Raw genomic sequence first — 25,108 nt, 5'->3', positions numbered from 1 at the left:
ATAAACATACTTAGTTGGGCCAGGAGAGACCTTTTCCTTCTCCTGTGCCACAGTTTTAGGTTGTTATAAATTTCTGTGTGCACATACACGTGGAAGCCAGAGGTCAACTTAGGTGTCCTTCTCAGGAGCCATCCACTGTGTTGAGACTGGGTCTCTCTCTCGGACCCGGGGCTTCCAGATAAGACGTGGGTGGCTTGCCAGCAAGTCGCTGGGATCTGTGTGCCTGTCTCCCAAGTGTTAGCATTTCAAACACACACCACTACTTCTGGCTTTCCCTGGGGTTGTATGAGAATGAATCTAAGCCATCTGAGATTGATGCTGTTGTGTCTCCTCCTTCATTTAGTCTCCCTCTAGTAACTGAACCTCTGTCACTGGTCCATGTTGTGGGCGCAGATACAAACATCAAGAGGGTCCAGCCGCTGGTATTCAAGTGGGACACCGTGAGGGTGGAAGGTCCCTCATAGATGTTGAAAACACATGCCGATAATCTATAACCCCACTCTTGTGTGCACAGCCTGGCTCTGCAAGGACCCTTGTTTCTCACTAATGGATGACCAGCTTTCCTATTCCTATTTAGCCTAATTTAGAATTCTACTCTACAACTAAATCTCTTTCCTTTCAGCACAAAAAAGTTTGGATTTGAAAATGGTTAACATTTCTTTCTCTAAGTGCAGATGGCTTTACTTATTTTATCTTGAGAGAAAATTAACATGTTCTTTTAAGAATACCAAGGCATGGCCCATCTAAACTGTAAATTTTTCTGTAATTCTCAGAACTATCCCATCATAAATGGTGAGCAATTTGGTTATTGTACTTTGGGGACTTTTTCCTTTTATGTATTATATATTATTTGCTTCAAAAGTAGAAGAAACTCAATGTTGTCTTTTAAGTATCTTTCCATGTCAAAAAACATCCTTAGGAAAGAGTGCAGAGCATTCCATTGTCATGAATGTGTTTCCGTTCATATAATCAATCCTCCCTTCACAGTTTCAAGTCAGCTAAAAGGTAAGTATTTCTACACCTGCCAAAACCTCATCATTCTCAGTTGCTCAGCTGAGGTTCTTATTTTGGATCTTTTAAATTATCCTCATCTCATTTCTCCTTCACTTGCCGATTGACTCTCCAAACAGACACCTAGCCCACAGTAATCACTGAGGTCTGTTTTCTTTCCTTTGAAAATCCTTTCTTGACAAAACCCAGAAGGACAATGTGAGCCTCGAAGAGCACCAAATGAGTGTTCTACATGCATTCACCTGTCTGCTCCTTGTTCAAGTAGTCTGTTGGGACACACAGTGTAGCACAGCTCAGTATAACACAGTTCACGTAACTGGGTGGACAGCCCAGAGCAGCAGAGCTAGTGAGCGGGGGCAATGGAGCAATGCCCCTCCTATCTTCTTTGTGGCAAGATAGCCACCTACACATGCTATCAAGCTTTGTTTCCTTTCTAGGGAGCACTGTTTCTCAGGGAAATAAATGTCAAATAACAGAAATGAATGTATTCTGTGCGCTTAAGAAGAAACACATTTTGTTCAAATTACTGCTTGCTAAAAGCAGGATTGCATTAGCCAAGGGCTCTCCCCTGTGTGATTCAGGTCCTTCTTTCCTTCAGCTCTCCTCTCACTTTTATGTCCTGCACGAGGAATTGATGCCACCCTCAAGTTTTTGTCATTCTACCAGAGGTCACATAGCCTACATTTTCCTTGTGTCCACAAACATGGTGGCCACCCTACCGTCTCTTTGCAGCTGGGAAGATCTTCCTTTCCCTTGAGAAATAACAAATAAAATGTGTTGAGATGAAGATCATGTTTTTCTTCCAGTCCCCTAGGACAGTTCAGTCAGCCACACATACTAGTCTGTCAGCCAAACACAAAACAAATGTACAACGTGGCTTTTAAATATGTAAATCATTTTCTGTGGCATTTGCTCCATTTCCAGGGAGGTTCCCGATTCTTAAAAATATCCCTAGTGAGAGATTTCCTCAGCCGACATTCCTTGGCTTAAGCCAGACCATTTTTCTCCTGTCTTCATTAAGAGTTCCTCATTCCAGTGGATTTACAGCTACTCTTATGCATGTAGGTGGTGGGAGAAGTAGAAAAACACGGCCTGCTGACACACCAAATTCCTAACCAGGTCAGATAAGTAGAGAAAAGGAGAGAGGACAATGAGGCTAAGAAGAAAATAACCATCCCCAATTTAGGCTTACACTGTGTGCCAGACCCCAAAGCAGCCACCATCCTAAGAGCCTGCATCGGAAGCCTCTACATTCACCTTCCTCAGGCCACTCCATCACTGTGGACCTGACATTTGGTGGGCTCTGTGATAGGAGGCAGAACTGCCCGGTCCTCTCCTGCCTGCCCCTCTTCTTTAAAACAAACTATTTTCCAATTTTTGATTTGAAATAATTTCGGACTCGTGGAAAATCCCAAAGATACTACAGAGAATTACTATATAGTCTCCCAAAGCCAGCACATTATCCCACATGCCTGATCATTCTTCTGCTGTAATATAGGCCATTCCTTACACACACACACACACACACACACACACACACACACACACACACACACACACTGAACAACTAGCCCTTAGATATTTTAAACAAGCTTTAGCTCATTTTCCTTCTCATCCCTTTCCTTTCTCTTTTCCTCAACATCTATGTAAGTCAGCACTTCTAACAGGGCTGTGACCTAGGCCTAAGATGGACCCAAGTGCCCCAAAACACCAGCCCAAGTGCTCTGCTCTTGGATTACAAAATACACTAAGCCAAGAGTGGCAGGGTCACTGTTACCCAAAACATAGTCAAGAATTCTGCATATTAGGACTGTCTCCCAAACATGGTATACAGGTATAAAATTGTCAACAAAAGAAAACAAAAAAACCTACAGTAGCAAGAAGAACCCTGTGGCACCTAGGATTGTGTATTCTCCTGAGTATTGCAATTTAGAATAGCTGATATTAAGATGAATTTTCTGGCCAGGTAGTGGTGGTGCACACCTTTAATCCCAGCACTCAGGAGGCAGAGGCAGGAGGATCTCTGTGAGTTCAAGGCCAGCCTGGGCTACATAGTGAGTTCCAGGACAGCCAGGGATACATGGAGAAACCATGTCTCAAAAACAAAAAAAAAAAAATGGATTTTCTGATCTCACAACAACTGAGAGCTCACCATAAAACATAAATAAAGGGATAGATCATTAATGTCCATCTTATAATTAAATATAAATAGCAAGAGGAAGAGAAGTCACTAAAGGTCCACTAATTGCTTGAGTATGGAACAAGATAGTAGGTGAAAAATCACAGTAACATTGAACTGGTTGTAAAATCTCACCTCAACAATTACTGCCTAATGGATCTTGAAAGGTTATACAATCTCTCTGTACCTCAACTTCCTTATCTGAAAAATTGGGATAATCATACTGGCCCATGGGTGTTGCGTGTTTTTTACTCTTTGCTTTTTGTTCTTTGCTCTTTTGGGGGGGGCATACCACCCAACTCCCAAATAAATCACACACAGAGGCTTATTCTTAATCATAAACACCCGGCCTTAGCTAGGCTTGTTTTTTTGTCAGCTTTTCTTAACTTAAATTATCCCATCTACCTTTTGCCTCTGGGATTTTAACTTTTCTTACTTCTGTAATCTTACTTTCACTCTTACTCCATAGCTGGCTGGCTGGCCCCTGGAATCCTCCTATCCTTGTTCTCTTGCTCTTTCTTCTTCTTTTCCTCCCAGATTTCTCCTTCTTCTATTTCTCTCTGCTTGCCAGCCCCACCTATCCTCTCTCCTGCCTCACTATTGGCCATTCAGCTCTTTATTAGACCATCAGGTGTTTTAGACAGGCACAGTAGCACAGCTTCACACAGTTAAAAAAACACAACAGAAAACAATGCAACACATCTTTGCATCACTAAAACAAATGTTCCACAGCATAAACAAATTTAACACATCTTAAAATAATATTCTACAACACATGGGATTAGGAGGATTGTAGGTGTTAATACAGGGGGAGCTCTAGAATAGTTATGACAAACAGTAAGTTATGAGTATTTGTATTACAACAGAATTGAGCTGCAACTACTGAAGATGCTCATGACAATCCTCGTCCTTGGGTGAGCCTCCTAGGTTCTTACTCCCCTCCCTTTCTCCTTCCCTTCCTTCTTTCCTTCCTCCCTTCCTTCTTCCTCCTCCCCTTCCTTTCTTTTTTTAGATAGAGTATCACTAAGTAGCTCAGGCTGGCTTCAACTTCACTGTCTAGCCTAGACAGACTTCGCACTCCTCTAAGAATCCTCCTGCTTCTGCCTCTTGAGTGCTGGGATTAGAGGCATGCACCACCACATTTTAAAAATGTAGTTCTACATCGGTGCACTAAAAACAATTTATCTGCATGTATAAAATTTCAGTTCAATAGTACAAGTTCAAAATGCTTATTTTTACAATAGGGTACTAAAATTACTAACAGTGTAAATTCTCAGAAAAATGTTCTGTTTAGGGCTATGAGGTAGCTGAGTGGTTACGAGTAATGTTGCTCTTGTGGAGAACCTGAGTTCAGTTTCCAGCAGCCACAGAGTGGCTCTAATTCCAGGGGATCCAATGCTTTTTACTGATTTCCACAGGTACTAGGTACACATGTGCTAAACATACATACATACAAACATACATACATACATGCAGTCAAAACAATCATACATGTGAAATAAAACAAACAATTCTAAGCTATGTATGGTAGTGTATGCCTTTAATCCCAGCACTTGGGAGGCAGAGCAGAGGCAGGTGAATCTCTCTGAGTTTGAGGCCAGCCTGGTCTACATAGTGAGTCCCAGGACAGCTAAGGCTACATCATAAGATTCTGCCTGAAAAAATGTTCTGTTTCAGTCATTAAAATAACTGTGTGAGGTAGTAATATGTTAGGTATCTAGATTTAGTCATTCTACAATGTATCTATACTTTAAGACATGTTGCACAGGAAGAAGTAATACTAATTTACTGGCCAATTGAAAATAATTTTAAAAAGAGGAGCTGGGGATGTGGCTCAGTGGTAGAGCAGGCTTATGTCTCTGGGTTTCAACCCCACCACTGCAAAGAAAAAAAATTACAAAAAAAAAAAAAAACTAATTCCAGAAAAGTAAACACACCAACACAAAAGACAAACAACAAAACACCTGGTAACCTGGAGAACACTTTCATGACCTTGGGTTTGGAAATGATGATTAAAGAAACCAAAGAATGTACTAACCATTAATGAACAGATTTGTAAACTCAAGAAAATTTTTTATTACAGTATAGAAATAGTACAGAAAATGAGAGGTAGAAAGGAGAAGATATTTATAATATAAATGATGATGACTAGAACTCAGAACACAGAGTTGCTACAAATCAATAGGAAAAGGACACACAGCTCACCCAAAGTAATTATAATTTAAAATTTCTTGCTGGATAAGTTTACAACTGCCTCTGATTCATGTCCACCAATGCTTGGAAGACTAATTGATTTATGTCCAAAACTGTTAAATGTATATCATAATTATGAGGGAAGCTGAGATCAAGTATTCTAATGCACTTCTAAGCACTTTGCCAAGCTCTCTACTTAGTAATAGTGCATTAGAATACTTAATTCACTTCAATTAACAAGCAAAACGATCCCTTACAGACATGCCACAAGACAAGTTGAATATTTGATGTAGTGAACAAAAATCACACTTTCTCTTTAACAACTCCTTCCAACCTACAATTCTACACATACTATTCATGTTTGGGGCCCCTCCTTAACAAGAGAGACACTGTTAGAAAACAGGTCAAGAATTCTGAGACACCCTTCCCCCCCATCATGCGTTTCTCTAGGCTTTTTCAGATAATTAAAAACATCACAATGAGATGGGGATATGGCTCAGTGGTAAAGCAATTGTCTATCATCCATGAGGTTCTGGGTTCCGGACTCATTATGAAAACAAGTTACAAATTAGAGGGAGTTAGAAACACTACTCATCGTTTGGCCACTGGCCATAAGAAAACTGGGTTACACTTAGCACCGAAGCAGAAGCTGTATTATGATTGCTCCAATTCTAATTTCCTTTCTGCTGCTGTGATAAAATACCCTGACCAAAAGCAATTTGGGGAAGAAAGGGTTTATTTGGCTTACAATTCCAGGCTACAGGTCATCATTTCAAGGAAGTTACAAAGGCTGGAGCTTAAAACCCTAATCTCATCACACCCAGCCAGGCAAGACCAAAGACAAATGAACACACTTATGCTGCCTGCCTGCCTGCCTGCCTTCTTGCCTGTTTGCTTGCTTGCTCTGAGCTAGCTTTCTTTGTTCTTCCAAAGCTTGCAGCCCAGCCCACAAAAGGTGAAGCTCACATTCAGGATGGGTCTTTTCACTTCAGTTAACAATCAAGACAATTCCTCACAGACATGCCCACAGACCAGCCCGATCTAGATAACATATCATTGAGACTCTCTTCCCGGGTGATTTCAGGTTGTGGCACATTGACAGTTAAAACAAACCAGCACAGTGGTGAACTCTCATGGTTCCTGCCTTCTGGTGTTGTCATATTAATAACAACAACCCAAAGCCATCTCTTTGAGTGTGGCCAGCACTTGGTGGCTTACTTCGGGCTAGTACAGCAAAAATGACAGAGCATTGCTTCTGGGATTGTTCATTCTTTTTCTCCCTCACATGCATGCTTTGATGGAGCCAGAAGCCATGCGAGCCATCCCATGAAGAAACCCACATGGCAAGGAACAGAGAACAGAGCAGTCAGTGAATCCTGCCAACAATCACATGAGCATGAGTTTGGAAGTGTCTCCCTCCCAGTGCAGCTAAGGATGACAAAAATGTTGGCAGACATCGTTATTATAGCATTGTAATAGTGCCTGGGCCAGAGGACACAACCATGGTATGAGACGATACAAACTGTCTTAAAGCACTGAGTTCCAGGTTGGTTTGTTTCACAGCCACATTGGCAACTTGTACAATAAGATTCACCTAAAGATAAACTATATAGTCTGGTATTAATGTTTAGTATTTCTAGTAAGATTTTTTAATATTACAAAGTCCAAAATATGAAAAATGAACTGAGTTACTGGAGATTAGGGGTAGGAATTATCTGATACTCTTACCTCAACAACTTATTGTGTATGTTATCATCATCATACACTAAAAACAAGCAAAATGCTGTGGCTAAATATTTCTGTGCCACAAACCTTAATTATCCTTTTGAAAAATAATGGAGTGTTCCATTAAGAAATAAAATAAAATAACGTACTAGGAAATGCTAAAAGAAAAGTTTCAGTAGCAGAATTTTACAACAGTAAAATTCATACTAACATACTAGCTACATTAAAAAAATTCCCTAAAGACACCTTATTGTGTCTTATTAGTACCCAATATTGAAAATCACTTTTAAAATTGAATGGAAAAGAAGTGGCTCTCTCCCTTTTTCCTTCATTCCAAGGCAAACACAGAAGCCAATTTATACTGACATTGTTTCAGATGATCTCTTGGTTTCCCACTGCAAGAATCATCCTGACATCACTCTGCTTCTACATCAGAGTTCCCCTTGCTCTGACTTGCCTGATATCTTCTTTTATCTACATAGACGCTGATGATGACAGCATGCCCGCCTGGGTTGCCCAGACTAACCTCTCATCATTAGTTGGGCTCCATTCCTGGAGCAGTACCTAAGGCAAATCAGCTTAAAAAGACAAAAGTGGACGTTGGCTCCTGGTGTAGAGGTCTCACTCCGCCCATGACCAGCTGGCCATGGACTTGTATGAGGTAGTGCAACATGGCAATACACGAGTGACAGACAAAGCGTCTCGATTCTTAGCAGCCAAAAAAAAAAAAAAAAAAAAAAGGAAAGAGAGAGGAGGAGAATCCAGGGCCATGGTGTCCTTTTCAGGGGTACATCTCCAAAGACCTAACCTCCTCCAAGCACAACCTTCTAGAGTTGCCCCTTTCCCCTCCAGTGGCAACACAGGCTGAGGACCAAGTCTTCATCACACAGGTTGAAACCATAAAACACTCCATCTCAAGAGCCTTAATTAACTCATACCTGCAAAGTCCTCTTCCTTTCTTTTAGACAGAGTCTCAAGTAGCTCAGGCTGGCCTTGCATTCACTATGTAGGTGAGATGGCCTTGGACTCCTGATTCTCCTGTGACTGTGTCTACCTCCTGACTACCATGATTACAGGTCTACATTAACACACATGGCACATTTTTGCTGTCATTTTGAGACAGGGTCTCATGGAGCCTAGACTGGCTTCAAATTTTCTATGTAGCCAAGGATGACCTTTAACCTGCCTACAGGTACTAGGAATTGTAAGTGAACTCCACCATACATAGCTGTAAAGTCCCTTTGCCATGTAACACAATTTTAGGTCCTGGGAGTTAGTACATGAACATCCCAAGGGAGGGAGGATATTATTCTGCCTACCAGAGTGGTACACTATACATTGTCTGAAGATAGTTTTGTCATCGATGTATTTACACCATAAAGAAAAATTATAAAAGAAGGAAAAGGTTCAATGAATGAAAAAATTTCCACACCATAACAGTTTTCCATAAGCACACTCCAAACCATGCTTTAAAGTACATAGAAACAGAGATGCTATGTAGAAAGGTAGAGAAAATAGTCAGTAGACAAAGGGGTCCTGAAGATCAGAAGGTATAAGTTTCTTGGAAAAGAATGAAATTTTCCAAGAAATGCAAATTTGTGTCCTTCATGATGAATGATAACAATGTTGTCGGCACATCAGTTTACAGCAAGAAAAATCAGATTGCCTTGCAAGAGATGCTAAAAGTCACCATGCAAAAAATGGACCCTACTCATTCTTATTTTAGCCAAGAGCTAATGGGGAAAATGTGTGGCCAATGCAAACGAAATCTAGTACTGTCAAAAACTCGACGGATTGGATTCTTTGCAAATGATGCATCGTCAGGCTCAATTCCTGATATCAACTGTCTTCCAAATCACCACTGCATGAAACATCTGTTTTCTGCGAGATTAGCACAACCCAATGGAAACGTGCCTAGCCCCAAGGAAAGAAAGAGATGGTAAAAATTGATTCTAATGCTATTTATGGGAAAGAATTCAGATAGACCCTGGTAGTGTTCAGGAAGAATGTATCCAGGCTCTCCCTTAACTGTGTTTCCCTTAACAGGCATTTTCTTGGTATCACAGGTGGGATGGTAGCAATGTGTGCTTCCATTTCTACCCAATTAGTCTGATAACGACACAACCAAGTCAACACTAAATTAGACTGCTTATGCCAGAAGCCAAACACAACCCAGACATCCATGTCAAATCACTTTACCATGAGTAATAACACCATCAAATATGATAAACGAAACATGTCTGGGACAGAGCCAATGGGCCACACATTTCAAGGAATATTTGATGCAATCAAGCATCCAAATAAAATGAAGTTAGACAGTTCTTGGAGCTGTAATGGAATTTGACCTAGAAAAATGGTGACAGCAAAGAGAGAAGAAGTAACCTTGACTTAAGTAACTTCATAGTCAAATACAAGCTGTGTAAGTTGATGCCTAGTATGTTTGAATACAGACAGCCAATGCCATTGAAACTACAAATAAATAAGTAGTTTTAAATATCAAATATTTAAAAATCAATTGATTGTATGGCAGACAGCAGACAGGAAAAGTGTCAAGCTTTTGGATTTCTTACTTATTCTATAGAAGCATGCACATGCAGTTTTTGCAAATTTAAAGAGAAAGTTCCTGGAATATTATGCAGAAGTTTGCATTCCCAAGAAAGCGGCAGCTTGGGCTTTGATTTCATTGTCTTTTCTGACATGGCTACCAAATTCCAGAACCCGTCATACCTTTAGGAATAGGCTGGGAATGCTTTGCTCCTTGGTCCAACTTGAAGTCCAGATATAAGGTTGGTGTGCGTGTATAAACCTTAGACTGAAAAGAAAAAGGAAACCATCAACAGCTTTCTAATAATAAGTTTCTTTTAGAAAATATTTATTGTATATATATGCTCCGTGTGTGTGTGTGTGTGTGTGTGTGTGTGTGTGTGTGCTGTGTGTGCTGTGTGTGTGTGTGTTGTGTGTGTTCATGTCTGTGTGTAAGGGCACATGTTTGCCACACACAAGTTGTGTGTGGCAAACATGTCAGAGGGACAACCTCAGGTAGTAGTCCTCATCTTCCCCCTTGCTTAAGGAAGGTTCTCTCTTGTTTGCTGATGCTCTGGACACCCCAGGCTAGCTGGCCCTGGAGCTTCCAGGAGATTCTCTTATATCCACCTCCCATCTTACCACAAGAATGCTCAGATAACTGACATGCACTGCTGTGTCTGGCTTTTCTATCAATTCTGGGGATCCAAACTCAAGTTGCCAGGTGTGTGAGGCAAATACCTATACCTGCTAGGCCATTTCCTTGTGTGTCCCCCCCCCCCAGATAAGATTCCCTCCTTCAGCTGAGCCTTTCCATAGTAGGTGCTTACAGCCTCTCTACAACAAACTCCTCAGCTGAGGAGCTGGTGAGGTGAGAGGTGGCCGTGACTTGTTCCTTTGTCTCTCTGATCTTTCAGCATTTACCCCAGTATCTGGCTCCGGGTTTTTAATTAAGACCAATTAGGAGTTGTCCTACATCAGGCCTAGGCCTGGAGCCATTATATTTACAATTCTTCCTGCCTTTATAGTCTGATCAGCAAGCTAATTTCAATATGGCATTTATCTCCCTACAGCTCCAAGGGCCCAGCATTAAGTTTTTTATTGGCCTATAATTGTTCCAACTTTTGTCACTTTTAGCCTTACAGTTGATATTGAACATCATCTCATAGCCAACGGCATGTTTATTCCACAGAACTTGATAACGCCATTTTCATTTTGAAATTCAAGTAAGGGACCCTCATATTACTTTTCCTCATTAGATCCTTGTAGGGGGGAGGGGGGAGGGGGAAAGCTGGTCGGCCACTGCTGGTTTAACAAAAGCTCAACCCCAGAGTAAAACAAACATGTTCCAGTTTTCTAGTATAAACAGTGGTTCTGATTTCATTAACAGCTCAGCAGAGTTGGAAATTCAATATGATGTCATCCTGAATTGTGGGCATAAATGAAAGTCTAAGGGATTAATATTTGCTGTAAACTTTATGATGTCTCATTGCTCACACAAAACCCCGGTGACGATTGGATTTTGTTTTTCTGCTTTAAAATGCACATGAAAATGAAAGTCTGTATAATGCTGAGCATGGCAAAAACATGGAGTGACAGGCAGGCTTCATACATGCTGTGAGATTGAAATGTAGTGCACTTAGAAAAAAATACTTGTTGACATGTAGCCGAGGTGAATAAATACATGAGTAACTTTTGACTTAAGAATCCCACTCGTGAGTATATTCCCAGTAGAAATGTTCACCAGAAGATGCATATAGGAATCTTAATAGCCCCAACCAGAAAATACCAACATCAGGACTACTTTCCACAAATATGTAACAATAGATTAGACAAATGGATTCTAATACAATTTAACAGTGGACTAGTAAGGATAATAAATAAACCTCACCACATACAACAACTCAGAGGCATCATATAAGCATAAAAGCATAAGCAAATGAAGGCAGATTCCATACCTATAAAGTTCAGAACAAGGCAAAATAAGCATATGATGTCAGAAGTCAGGAAAAGTAGTTGAGAAGATGAACTGGAAGGCTAAGAAGGAGCTTCAAAAAAGAAAAACGCCATTGTAACGCTCTGCTGTTTGGTCTGGCTGCCTATTTCATGGATATGTTTACTTGATAAAAATTCTCCAAGCTATAGTCTTGACTTGTACACTTTTCTGTATATAAATCACATGTTCATACAAACCTGATATTAAAAACATACATTTGTAAATAGACATAAAGAAGAATCCAGAGTCCAGAAATTTTCAGTACCTTTGATAAGGACGTGATTTTGGAGAGATAATTATGGAAACTGCATATGAACATTTCTGCCTTTTCAACACTGAGTCTCTAGAACCAATCCAGTGTCTGTCATACAGCAGGTGTTTGTTAGACCTTGATTAAAAGATGTTTCACAATGGAAAATACCAAGTGACACTATACATAAGATATTCATTAATATCTTTACCTATATGTAGTCACCTGCCTGTCTTCAGGACAAATGAATTTGGTATGGTCAAAAAAAATTTGTCTATGCATCAAATTAGAATTATGAATCATGAGGACAAACAAAAGATTTTTTTCTTTCTCTTCTATGAATGTCTCCTATGGAAGCCTTAGATTCTTAAGATGTTCTAGTATTGCATGGTTTGGAAGGTCAAACTGCATTCATTCATCTTCAAAGACCGGAACACCAAATCCCCCTGTACATACCTAAATGAAACCAGAACGCCCCGTGACATCAAGTGCAACTTGAAGCTAGAGATTTACAACCTATCTGATGAGGTTGAAGTATACATGAAACAAGAGCAGCACACGAGAGACACCAGATCCGGTTGCCCGGGATCATGAGGTGTGTAAGGCACCATCTGGAAAGAGACTGGTTTCCGCCACAAAAAGACTTCTAAAGTTACCTCTTAAAAGATCAAGGGTGAACGTCACATAGTATCAGATGACCCCTCTGCTCAGGCAGCCCTGAACTCTTTCAAAAGTTCCTCGTTTGGCTTAAGTATCTTTCCCAACCTCTGCCTCAGTAGCAGATTCGGTAGCCCTATCTAACTCCCAGCAAGGAGATTAATCACAAAGAGATGCTTGGCTTAATTTCCCTAGCATGCTCCCAGACTGCGAGGCAGGAGTACTGTTTAGTATTGCTTTGCCCCAGTCATCAGCAAAAGGCTCGTCTTCTTCGGGTTGAATTCACTCATCAGAGAACTTTATGGGGAGGCTTGGCGGGAGTTTAAGTCTATTCAAGGCTTGAAGTTCACCACTAGAAAATGAATATCCTTCTCCATGCAATAACTGTTCAATTTCCCTTCTGATTTTGGCAATTAGGGCTGCAGAGAAGAGAGAATGTGGCTGGGATGAGGAAGGGCACTTAGCGTGAATCCACTGGCTAACTTGCTCTATTCTCACCATCAAGTTTACTCAGTAGCTTTGCCCTGAGTAAAGGCTGTCTCATTTTCTTTCTTCCTGCCTCTAGATATAATCCATTCTATAAGAAAATAGTAATTTACCTCTTTAAGATGCAACTACACAGATGCATGCAAACACACACGCACACACACACACACACACACACACACACACACACACACACAGACACACACACACACAGAGTGCTTTGTATTCAGTATATGGATTCATTAGAAAAATTTGAATAGGAGCCAGAGAGGCTTTACAGAGCCACCCACACACCCTGTTACTTTACAGTGAGAAAAGGACTAGAGGAAAGTTTCATATTCATTTTAAAGGTGCTTTTGGCAAGTCTAAAATGTGATTTCCATTCTAAAATCCTTTTGTATTGAAAACTGGATGAAGGATATCAATATTACACAGGGTGAACAACCAATTCCCCACTCACCCAAACTTAAATGACTATTTTTATCCTTTAATTCCCATGAGTGTGTATAGGTACACATACATATCCATACATACAGGGTGTGTGTGTGTGTGTGTGTGTGTGTGTGTGTGTGTGTGTGTGTGTGTGTGCATTTGGAAAGCAAGTAGTCTTGGTTTTTAATGTCTCACCTCTCTGGGAACTCAGTTAAAATAGTAAATGTAAATTGTGTCAACTTCAAGACAGTAATGCCAATCTCAAATGCACTTTGAGAAAGTCTGAATTTACTGTTTTTGTTACATGCCAATAGGCACATTGTGTCCTTATGTTCTGTTTTTTTGTGTATTTTTATGTACAACATTAAAGAATGGTTCCTCAAAGTATTGAGAACTCAACTAGATCATATTCTCTCTCTCTCTAATTAAAAATAAACTATTTGTTATGTGACTTTAGCAGAAGTAAGATAAACTGGTCTGTGAAAAACTGAGTAAGATCCCTGAACAAACTTCAGCACGAACCCAGCAAATGAACTTCAGTTCTGTCAGTGAAATCGCTTTCTTTCCTTCACTCTCTTTTCTGTTGTGGTTTCGATTCCCAGTGCCCAGTGAGGCCCAGGAATCCAAAGCCATTTCTCCTCTTCCTCCTTTCTTTTTATTTCATAATTCTCGGTTGAAAATGTTTACCCTTGTATCACTTAAACCCTATTGTTCAAGAGGCATGCAGGGAAGCTTCTAGAACATAAGCAATATATCGTAAGAGGTTAAGGGTAAATTTTCCTAACTATAACAGGGGTACTGCCAGTTCAGGGGGGGGGTCCTCTCTCTATATATAAACATGTCAGAACTAAACCCCTAATGAGTCTCAAGCAACACTCCTATAATGATTCCTGAACGACCCAGACAAAACAAGGCCTATTAAACCACTTCCTTCCAAAAGTCAACTACCTTCATTTTCCATCCTTCAAAGACTTCCCACTTACCCTGGCTTTTGGTATCAGACCCTTGTCAGGCTGACTTCCTTCCTCTACTTTTATTTATAAATCTGATCTTAATTAGGAGATGGAAATTACTCCCATATGGAAACCATGTGCTTAAAAACATTTTCCCAGGACAGGGAGAGTGCTGCATTTCTCTCTTGAGTGTGGCAAAGTTAACTATCTTCCATTTGACCATCATTCCTTCCACATTTGAGGGCTCTTCATTCCTGAGTGTTGATCCTTCTCCACCATGCTGTGCTTCACTGACAACAAGTGTCAGAGATCTAATGTCACATGGTAATAAATGTGCTCACAATTCGCTACCTTGTGAGTTTTCAAAAAATGCATCAAATTTATCAATCTGACTATAACAGCTCAAGGAAGTGAATTATTCTAAGTAGCTGCATAAGGGAATAGCATTCTTCAATACTATGTAAGAGAAGCAAGCAGAGTTGTTGCTGTCCTAGGCTCTCATCACCCTACTGGGACCCCCTCCTAGTGCTGGCTATTGTGTTTTATGTGGTGGTGGTGTTTTTGTATGTGCATGTGTGTACATGCACATGTGCCTGCTGTTACCAGCTTATGATGAATGTTACTGTACATAAACCTCTAACCACATTTCTGGCTGTTTTCCTTGCAGAAATTATGGGTCTCCAGGTCTAGACACCACAGCTTAAATCAAATTGTCAACATAATTATCTAGTTAGACATCTTTTTTTTTTTTTTTTTTTTTTTGCTGAAAATATACACCGCTAGTCAGGGTCTTCTCTATGTTTGATAATTTTGCTACTCTCCAGAGCAGTTTTGAAACTCTATACCTTTCCCATCTAATCTGCTGTTGGAGGGTTATATATTCCAACCAATTTCCTATTTGTACATTCATACTTTCTGCTCTTTATAAACATAAATGAGAAGATTTAATTGCTGAAGAGGAAAAACATAAAAACAAAAGAGCCTACCTGGAAATTTTTGAAGTGTGTGTGTGTGTGTGTGTGTGTGTGTGTGTGTGTGTCTGTGTGTGTGTAACTTAGAAAATAAACAAGCTTAAGGCAATGTCTCTATACTGCAAATAAATGGTTTTTTATTGGGGTAAACACCATTTTGTTCTTTCTTATAGTAACTGGCTTACTTTCAACTAAATTTTCTTTTGTCGAATCACTTGGTAAGCACCTGTAAAAACAGTGCCCATCTCATTAAAACACTGAGCAGCTTATTTTTTATTTAATTTAAAAGACAGAAATTGGTACTACCATACTCTTTCAATCTAGCAATTAGTTCGGACGATATTATCAATCTAAAAAAGAATACTAAATATTCTTACTATAAGAATAACTAAATAAAATGAACATATACTCTCTCTGTATGTGTGCATTTTTCTTTTCATCAGCCAAGTATCAGGCACTAAATAGGGGCTTCATGTGTATGAGTTAGGCCACTTGTACTTCCCTTAAAAAACTTTTTGTGGATTTATTTATTTTATGTGTATTTTTTGCCCCCACCTATTTAGGTGCATTTATTGTGTGCCTTGTGCCCACAGAAGCCAAAACAGAGACTGCATCCCCTGAAACTATAATTAGAGATGACTGTGAACCACCATATGGGTGATGGGAATCAAACCTGGGCCTTCTGCAAGAGCAGCCAGTGCTCTTAACTGATGAGCCATCTCTCCAGCCCCATATTTCCCTTTTAATAAGCTGTGTACTCATTAACATATTGCTTTCTCTGATTCACCTATTAATTACTTCTTTCAAAAAATACTGATGGAGGGCCTATAGTATTCTCTTCTTTAACCTCTCTCTTCTCTCACTGCTGCTGAGGCTCAAACTCAGAGCCTTGTACACACTAGGCAAGCTCTCTAGCATGGAGCTGCATCTTCAGATGATAATCTATAATATTTTCATGGTTGTCATGTTTCTACGTATACTTGGCTCAATCTTGGCTGGCTCTTTTTCTGCTGGCAACTTGGGGACATCTCAGTGGGGAGACCCAGGTGTGAGTCATCTAGCTCAGGAGCCTCACTAACAGAAGATCATTTAGAACATAGGGAGCTCATAGAATCATCTAGTACATCTCTCTCATGGCTATCCAAGCTCCCCAGTTTTCTTTCAACCACTTTCGCTCCCTGCCCCCACATGGAGATCCATACTTCCAAGGCTTGAGGAAATGATAAGTAGATTTTCCACCTTATTTAAAACAAACTCCCAACTCATTGTTTAGAACAGAGCGATGGTCTTTGACAAAGTGATGTCTTCTGTCTCCAATCCAAAGCAGTCTGATTTCTGAATTCTTGATTGAACAATTCTGGATTAGAAGCAGCAGAGATTAGTTTCCATCCTCACTGCCAAAACACTGTGGAAAGGACTAAAACTCTGTAGTCTTAGTTGACATATCCATGACGTGCTACATCAAAAGAAGACTAGGAACTCTTCGGCTATGAACCAATCCTCTGTGCAGGGTGGGAGCTGGGGATGGCCAGAAAGCAATCTAACCTCTCAACAATAATGGATTCTAGACAGGTTTAAGCATCAAGCTTCTTAACTGTCTGAGAATGTGGGACCCAGCGAAAGTTTCCTTTGGTGTGATCTCCACAGCATCATCTTCCGATCAGCCCTTTAATCAACAGTAACACTCTATCTCCTCTCCCCACCTTTTCTTTATGAGAGAGGGAGTATGGAGAGGAGGACTAGAGGGGATGAGAACGAAGATGCTGATGAAACTCACAGACCTGAAAGTTAACCAGGAACAGGTTCATTGTGTAACTGGAGTTTGGTGTCTTCCCTCTTTGAGTCAGCATCCTTCCCACAAAGATACAGATGTTCCAGACAAAGAGAAAAATCTCCATCTTCTGAAAAATAATCCATAGCCCAATAAAAGCAACAGTGTTGCAGGAATCTTAAAAGTTCTTATTAATAAAATCAAACCCGAGGCCAGTTATTGGGGTCCATGCTGGTAGATCAGAGAGACAGAACAAGCCATAGCTATCTCACCTCGCCAGATCCTCAGCTGGTCTTGTTTCCTCCGACTGGAAGCTTCTGTGTCCTCATCCCAATGGCTCTCAGCTGAACTGCTGCTTAAAAGCCCGAATGCTTATCCAGCCAAATGCTTAACCAGCCAAAAGCCTCTAGTTTCTGGTCCTCACGCCTTATATATCTTTCTACTTTCTACCACCACTCCCTGGGATTAAAGGCTGGCGTTCTGGGATTAAAGGTGTGTGTCACCATGCTTGGCTATTTCCAATGTGGCCTTGAACTCACAGAGATCCAGAGGGATTTCTATCTCTGGAATGCTAGGATTAAAGGCGTGTGCTATCACTGACTAACTAGTGGCTTGTCTGTTCTCTGACCCCAGGTAAGTTTATTAAGGTACACAATATTTTGGGGAACACAATACCACCACACAACAGTATAAAGAAACCACAAATGGCCCCTATAGCTGCCAACAAGGAGCCTTCCTATTCTTTGTCTCCAGTCCAGAGGCAATAAGTTCCAAAATTGAGTCAGCAAGTCTATTATCCAATGCTAAAATATTCCTTACGGGGCATTATGATATTTTTTAAATCTGTATTAGCTACATTTGGTATTTACTAAAATATTTTAAGAGTTCTTGCAAGAAAGTGCATCAAGATCTAACATGAGAAACTATTTGGCAAAGATAAGATTTCATCGAGCTCTGGGAACTAATACCTTTGTGTAGATAAGATCCCTCCTTGTAAGATAAAGAGGAAATGCATCATGGCACAAGTTGCTCCTCTGTGATTGTTTGCAGGACATTCAGACACACACAGACAGGAGTGGGTGCGTGTGCAGATATCTGCTGAAAGGTACCATTCTGGTAATGAAAGAAAGGGATGGTCAGTTTTAAGCTTTGTTCCATGAAACTTAGTTCAAAGTAGAGTCATGCCAACAAATTCATACACAAGGGTTGAATGATGTGACAGGGAGGGTAATGTTCACATAAAATGAGGCAAAATTCAGGAACCTTGATTTGGGGTCAAGCCCTTTTTTTTGCAACGAGCTATGTGATCTTGGGGAACACTTTGTGCCTGGCTGGATTACAGCTTTGTCATCCACAAAGTAATGAAATTTGAGAACTGATTTCATGGGTTTATTTCTGCCTGGCATTTGGATTCAATGAAGAGGCCAGAAGAAGATGATTAGAATAGGACTTGGCTGGCTTTGAGAAGCATCAAACTAGATCAGGAATTTTAGATTTGCTGCCATAAGGAGTTCATTCACATTCTCTAACACTCTATTACAACAATGGGGTAGCTGAATGAATGGAAATGTTCCTATTTGGCTATCACAAAAATAGGGCAGCAACGGCCCCCTGTACATTAGGTTAAAAGGACCTCCCATGTTGTTTACCTCCCCACAGCAAGCTAACACCAACATCTACTTGTGCCAAACTCAAGTTCTGAAATGTCAAATAGCTTCAAAAGGTGTTCTGAATAAGCATTGGCAGCCATCTGGAACCTACCTATTTTATGTGCAGCACAACTATGTCCAGTATCTGCTGTCCAAAGGGAGCCCAACAACCCTTTTAGAACCTCTAGTTCTAAAAGCCCCAAACTGCTGTAGAACTTCAGATCTAAATGCTCTACCCAACTGCAGAGTGACATCATTTACCCACCTAAGTCCCCTTTCTGTTTTTCCTCACTTACCCAGGAAGTCTCTTGTTCTATTTCCCTTCTGGGTGATGGCCTCGTGCCACACTCTCCCTGGAAGATTTTCAGCTGGGAGGGAGTTCCCTCCCAATGCAACCTGGCCCAAGCACTTCCCCAGTAGATTCTTTGTGTTGCTGCCTGTCATGAAGATGCCTCTTCTTGATCAATCACCAGATCCCCACCCTTACCACACCAACCCATTCAAAGTGGAATAAGCGTTTTAATGGTTTCCAAGAAATATCAAATATAGAGCTTAAATTTTCTGCTGTTCCACAACATCACACAGAATCTGAAAAACACTGACCAAATATGCTGAATAGATGGAACCTTGCGGAAGAGGTTATTATATTTCTAGGTCAGGGTAGGGAGCTGTTCATGAATTCTAGGGAAGTAGGAAGTTTTTGGTTACTTAGCACAGATCCACATGGGTCAAGAGTTTTTTTCTGAACCCTCAACATTCACCTCTCCTCTTAGGTTATCTTTAAAGCTTCCATAGCAGCTAAGGTGTGCTAACTAAGATTTTGACTAGTACTGGGATGTGCTGAATGGGTAAGGACCCATAGTAAGCTCATGGTCAGCCTCTTACACGAGACCACCTAGTTCGAATTCCCAGTCTGTTACCCACTACATATGCAACCCTGGGCACGCTGCTAATCTGTCAGAATCCTCTGTCATGTGGACAGAATGACTGGACACCTCATGTGCCTCCTCTGGGTCATTGGTTGCTGCCCTACAGTGTTGTCACTGGTGCCATCCACCCCTTCAGCCCCCCCCCCCCGCCACTGACCACTAAGTTCTGATAACCTCAATTGTCCCTGCAGTGGTGGAGGCCACAGCAACTCCTTCACCTGACTAACCTATTGAGGGTCTGGATCCTTCCACACTAAGACTTCGGTGAAGAGCTAAACCACAAGAAGCGGTTTGCAGTCTCTCCAGAAGGTACCTAAAGGGGCTAGGGAATACAGACCAGAAGAGCAAAGAATCCCCATTCCCCAACAGGCCTAACGCTGACCAAAAAAATGGTTGGAAGGTGTGGACAACAGATCAATTTTTTTGTTCTCCCTCATTTGGAAAGTCCTGAGACAGTTTTTAAATAGGCATTTCATATAGTTGTGTGTATGTCTCATTTCCTTTCTTCCTTACACATACTGCCCTGGAAGTGTGTACTGGTTAGGTTTTGGGGGTTTTGTTTTTTTGTTTTGTGTTGTATTGTTTCTGTTTTTGTAAACTTCAAACAAACTAGAGTCATTTTGGAAGACAGATCTTACTTGAGAAGATGCCTCCATTAGACTGGGCTGTAGGCAAGTCTGTGGAGAATTTTCTTGATTAAAGATTGGTGTGGGAGGACTCAGCCCACTGTGGGCAGTGCCAACATTGGGCAGGTAGTCCTGAGAGGTACAGGAAAGGTAGCTGAATGTGATTCTGCAGAGCAAACCAGTAAGTGGTGTTCCTTTATGGTCTTTTCTTCAGTTCCTGCCTTCAGGTTCTTACCCTGAGTTCATGCCTTGACTTCCCTTGGTGATGGACTGTGACTGGGACACATAAGCTGAAATAACCCTTCCTTCCCCAACTTCCCCATGATGTTTTATCACAGAAACAGAAAGACAACTAGGACAAAGTACACATCAGACTTGCTTACATCTCTTTTTCCCAAAGAACGTAAGTTAAATAAGATCAAAAGAGTTGACAACCTAAAGTAGTCAGAACACTGTCCAATACAATTGCCACTTAGCCACTTACAGCTTTTGAGCACACGAAATGTGGCAGACTGTACTGAGTAGTAAAATGCTCATATCCCTTGAGATTATGATGAGTTTGTAATAAAATGTCCCAAGTAAAAATTTACACCTCAGAAAAAGGATTTATTACTGGGTTAGTTATTGTAGCATTGCTTATGATAAGAAGCATTTACATGTGATTTTTTTAATTATCAAGAAGAGATTCAAAGAGTAAGGACATTCATGTATAATATATTACTTGAATATTAAATTTGATATGACATTCTTAAAAGTGGAGAGGTGGCTGATAATTTAACATTATTTGCCAAGTCTTTTTTTCTTTAAAAAAGTTTTTCATAAGTCTATTTTGATCATATTCTTTTCCCTTCCCTAACTCCTCCTAGATCCTCTCCAACCTCCCTATCCACCCAACTCCATCATGTTCTTTTCTATATATCAAAAAGAAAAAATCAAAATCAAAACAAACAAAACAAAAACCCCAATAGCACAGACCAAAAAAGCACACACACACACACACACACATACACACACACACACACACACACACACACACACACACACACATATGGAAGCATCCCTGTTGTGTTAGCCAACTACTCCTGGGCACAGGGCCTGCCAATCAACTGGAATAAATAGATTTTCCCTTTCTAGCAGCCATCAAATGCAAGTAGCTTCTTGGTAAGGGTTTAAAAATTCGGAAATTTCTAAGTTGTAGGCTACTTTCATTATGAGCTTTGGTTTAGACCTTTGGTGCTTTGCTTTATAAGTGCATGAAGGTTCCTAGCCATTTTCATTTCAGTTGGCAAGAAGTTCTAGAGCTTTTTGTCAATAACGTCGGTCACAATGTAAGGCCTTGTGATAAGGAATGTGGGAGCAGAAAGACACAGAGAAAGGCAATCATCAGTAAGTACACTCTTCTGCTACAGTCAAATAACTCGGGGACTATGTAATAGTATTTCCATTTGGCAAATGATGAAATAGAGGCAGAAAAATCATTTAAAATAATCTTTCCTGGGTTACAAAGATACTAAAATGGCAGAAGGGAGGTCTGAACACACAGTCCACACTCTTTTGCATCTACCATGCCATTGGCAGGTTGGCTCTGTAATTCTAGGTATAGTTTTGATAATGCGACAATCCAATTTTCCACGTGTGTTAGGCTCCCTAGAATCCATCCAGCCACCAAAACGGGTGGTCATCTACACCAACCTCATAAAGCAGGCATGAATTCTCATTCTTTCTCCCTTTACCTCTTCTCTCTTCTTTCCTTCCTCCCTCTCTCCCTCCTTGATTGTATGGGATGGAACTGGTCAGAGATCACAGTCCATAACCCTCGGGTACATGATTCCCATCAATCAATGAGAACCTCTTGTCCTGTATTATTTGGTTATGATCAGTGGAGGAGGGGAAGTATTAAAGCCCCCAAAGTCTTGGGTTCCAGCCATACAGTCTTATAAACATTTGACTGGAAAAGAGGATGGTGTTCGCATCCCCATCCGGTCACCTTCACAGTCTGTCTTAAGTCATTCTACACGGAGAAGGGAAAGAAACCAAGGGTCTTTGCAGCCCTCTATTTGATGTCTATCAGTCCCAGGCCCTCTTCAACGCACTTCTTTCACCCGGCTGACAAAGACTGTCAGCTACAACCAATGCAAGTATCTAGTGATGCTCACCAGAAACTCTTGCTCAAACCCTCTTTGAGACTGATGAGTACCAGATGGCCTGAAATCAGTGTCTCAGCCAAGTTTTGTTAGTTAGTCCAAGACATTCAAAGTCTCTCATGATAGAAAGTGATGTTGGCAAGTACTGATTTCTGACAGGCAGATATGCCACTGCCATGAAGGGAGGTTAACTGGGGGAGGAAGGCATCCAGAAAGACATAATTGGCAGGAAGCCCACTGATGAGGATGGAGTGAGACAGTCTGTAAGACCCCCTAAGGGACTGGAGATGTGGCTCAGTTGATAGAGTGCCTAGCAAGAACACAACTCCAGCATAGCATAAAACTGGGTACAATGGTGGATACTGGTGGGGGGATCAGGAGCTTGAGGTTGTCCTTGGTTGTGTGGGGAGTTCAAGTACAGTACAGAAGCCTCTGCCTCAAAACGAAAGAAAGAGAGGGGGAGGGGAAGAGAGGGCAAGGGGAGAAGAGAACAGAAAAGAAGAAAAGAAAAGCTGGTACCAAAATGGTGGAAAAGCAGAGAAATAGCTGGTTATTTTTCTTCCTCCTTTTCATACCCCAATTCTTCCTCTTTCTTGTGGAACACTTATTTGTAATTAGAGAGTCATGGAAGGAGGTCAGGATGATGAAGCCAACATTCACGTCAGAGACTAAAGATGAGAAGAAAACTAACCAGACTCGTGTGTTTGAAGACTGTAGAGAAAGGAGCCTGGCTGTGGACCTCAGATTGCCTTCTTTTAAAAAGAAACACTGAAATCTCTTGAGTTACTATTTATAGTTGGTCCAAGAAAAAAGAAAACTTATGAACATCATAATGTTAATCCACTGTCTACATGGAAAGAGACAAGGTTTTTTTGTGTGTTTTTTTTTAACATTTCAAGAGAAAGGCAAAGTTTTCATCGTTCTCTTCCTCAATGATCCTGGACAAGGTAGCCATCCATCAATGTATGCTGTACCCCATGTGGAATAGCTATACTCTCAACATGAAAGACTATCATACACATGAAAGTAAATTGCCAGGAAGTTTTACATGCAAACGATTCTAACTTAACCCTTTTTCATGCTTAGGACAACACATGTGTATTCTGAACATTAGCTGAACACTGTCTCACATGTGGCACAGAAGCATCCTTAACTGTACTGTCCCCATCCTTCTTGTGTATGAATGAAAGTATGGTGTGTGTGTGTGTGTGTGTGTGTGTGTGTGTGTGTGTGTGTGTGTCTTCATATGTGTATGCTTCCAGGTTTGTGACAGTGTGGATGTCTAAACATGCCGGTAGAGGCCAGAGGTCAACACTGGGTGTCTTCCTTAACTGCTCCCCACCTTATTTTGTGAGACGAGGGTCTCAATGAAACTAGAGCTCAATAATCCAGCTAGACTGGGTGACACAGCAAATCCCATGGATCCTCCTGCCTCCACCTTCTCAGTGCTGGGATTACAGGTGCATTTCTCTTGAAGATCCATTTTTACTGGGGAGAGGAGTTGTGCAATGTCCCTGGAGCTGGACTTACAAGGGTTGTGAGCCGCCCCAAATGGGTTCTGGGAACCGAACCTGTGCAAGAGAAGAATGCACTCTTAACTGCTAAGCCCCATCTCCAGCCCCATGCCGGGTTGGTCTGTTTTGAGTACCGGGAGCTCAAACTCAGGTCCTCAGGCTTGCACAGCAAGCACTTGACCACCTGAGCCCTCCCCAGCCCTTCCCATACTTGTCTGGCAGGTCAGTTCTCTCTTTTAGACTTAGTCCTGCCTTGCCTGACCCTGACATTGCCCTGAGCCCCCTTCTGTGCCTTCCCAGGGACTCATGACTCACAAGTCTGCAAGCCCATCACAGTGCGCTCATCTCAGCAGCGATATGTCTGGCCCTTCCTGCCTTTCCAGCTCCTCGATTTTGTCACCTTTCCTTCCCAAGTCTTATGCAGGTGGCCCAGAGTACATGTTAGCTGAGCTCAGGTGAGCTAATGGTAGGTTTTGCTGGGGAATCCTTTTTCATTTCCCATGGATGATTGTGGAAGACCTTCCAGAAATGGCAGGTGTGTTCTTTTTTTTCTCATCTCATTTTTCAAAGATAAAAGAATGCCTCTGGATCTGCAGTAGATGCTGAAAAGGATTCCCTGTGGTTTTACGACCACACCATGCTCTTCTTCTTAAAAATACAGAACAATTTCAATGCTTTACAGCACATTTGAGTTGGAATTTTAAAACATTTGAAGTGCTTATTCTCTATCCATAGTAGTAAATTATTTTTTAAGACTGATTAAGGTATAAACAATGTATCATTAAAGTCTAATGCTTCAAGTAAACAGCATTCTATCTGGCACTGAATTTCACTAATCACATTTAGTTTATCTGCCAATCAATTAATAAAGCACTCTGATGAAAATGAAGTGCTGGTTTATAGCTATTCACTTAGCTTTATATAGTAGCATACACCTCAGCTTTTAATGCATCATACAGGAGCCTGAAGACAACTTTTTGAAGCTGCCTTGTATTTTTGGCTGTAGTTGAAAAATATTTAATATGTTCCTTAGGAAAGTCTTATTACATCCTAAAAATCCAAACCTTGACAGCCATAGGAATGAGCACAATGGTATGCT

At 41.0% G+C, this 25,108-nt stretch overlaps 1 protein-coding gene across 3 annotated transcripts in view; it reads right to left on the bottom strand.

Moving 5' to 3' along the window:
- Pir (pirin) overlaps positions 1–25,108 on the bottom strand; it is a 94,753-nt gene that overhangs the window by 26,061 nt on the left and 43,584 nt on the right. For 2 of the 3 annotated variants that reach the window (XM_042269024.2, XM_042269023.2), the window contains 2 exons: positions 17,158–17,277; positions 9,836–9,920 (listed from right to left, as the gene is read on the bottom strand). In XM_042269024.2, coding sequence (XP_042124958.1) covers positions 9,836–9,920; positions 17,158–17,277 — 205 coding nt within the window. The remainder of the gene's footprint in view (positions 1–9,835; positions 9,921–17,157; positions 17,278–25,108) is intronic. The other variant, XM_006973204.4, reaches the window with a different exon arrangement.

The sequence above is a fragment of the Peromyscus maniculatus genome, chromosome X, assembly GCF_049852395.1.
Source record: "Peromyscus maniculatus bairdii isolate BWxNUB_F1_BW_parent chromosome X, HU_Pman_BW_mat_3.1, whole genome shotgun sequence".
Taxonomy (NCBI): domain Eukaryota; kingdom Metazoa; phylum Chordata; class Mammalia; order Rodentia; family Cricetidae; genus Peromyscus; species Peromyscus maniculatus.
This window is presented reverse-complemented; position numbering and strand designations above follow the sequence as displayed.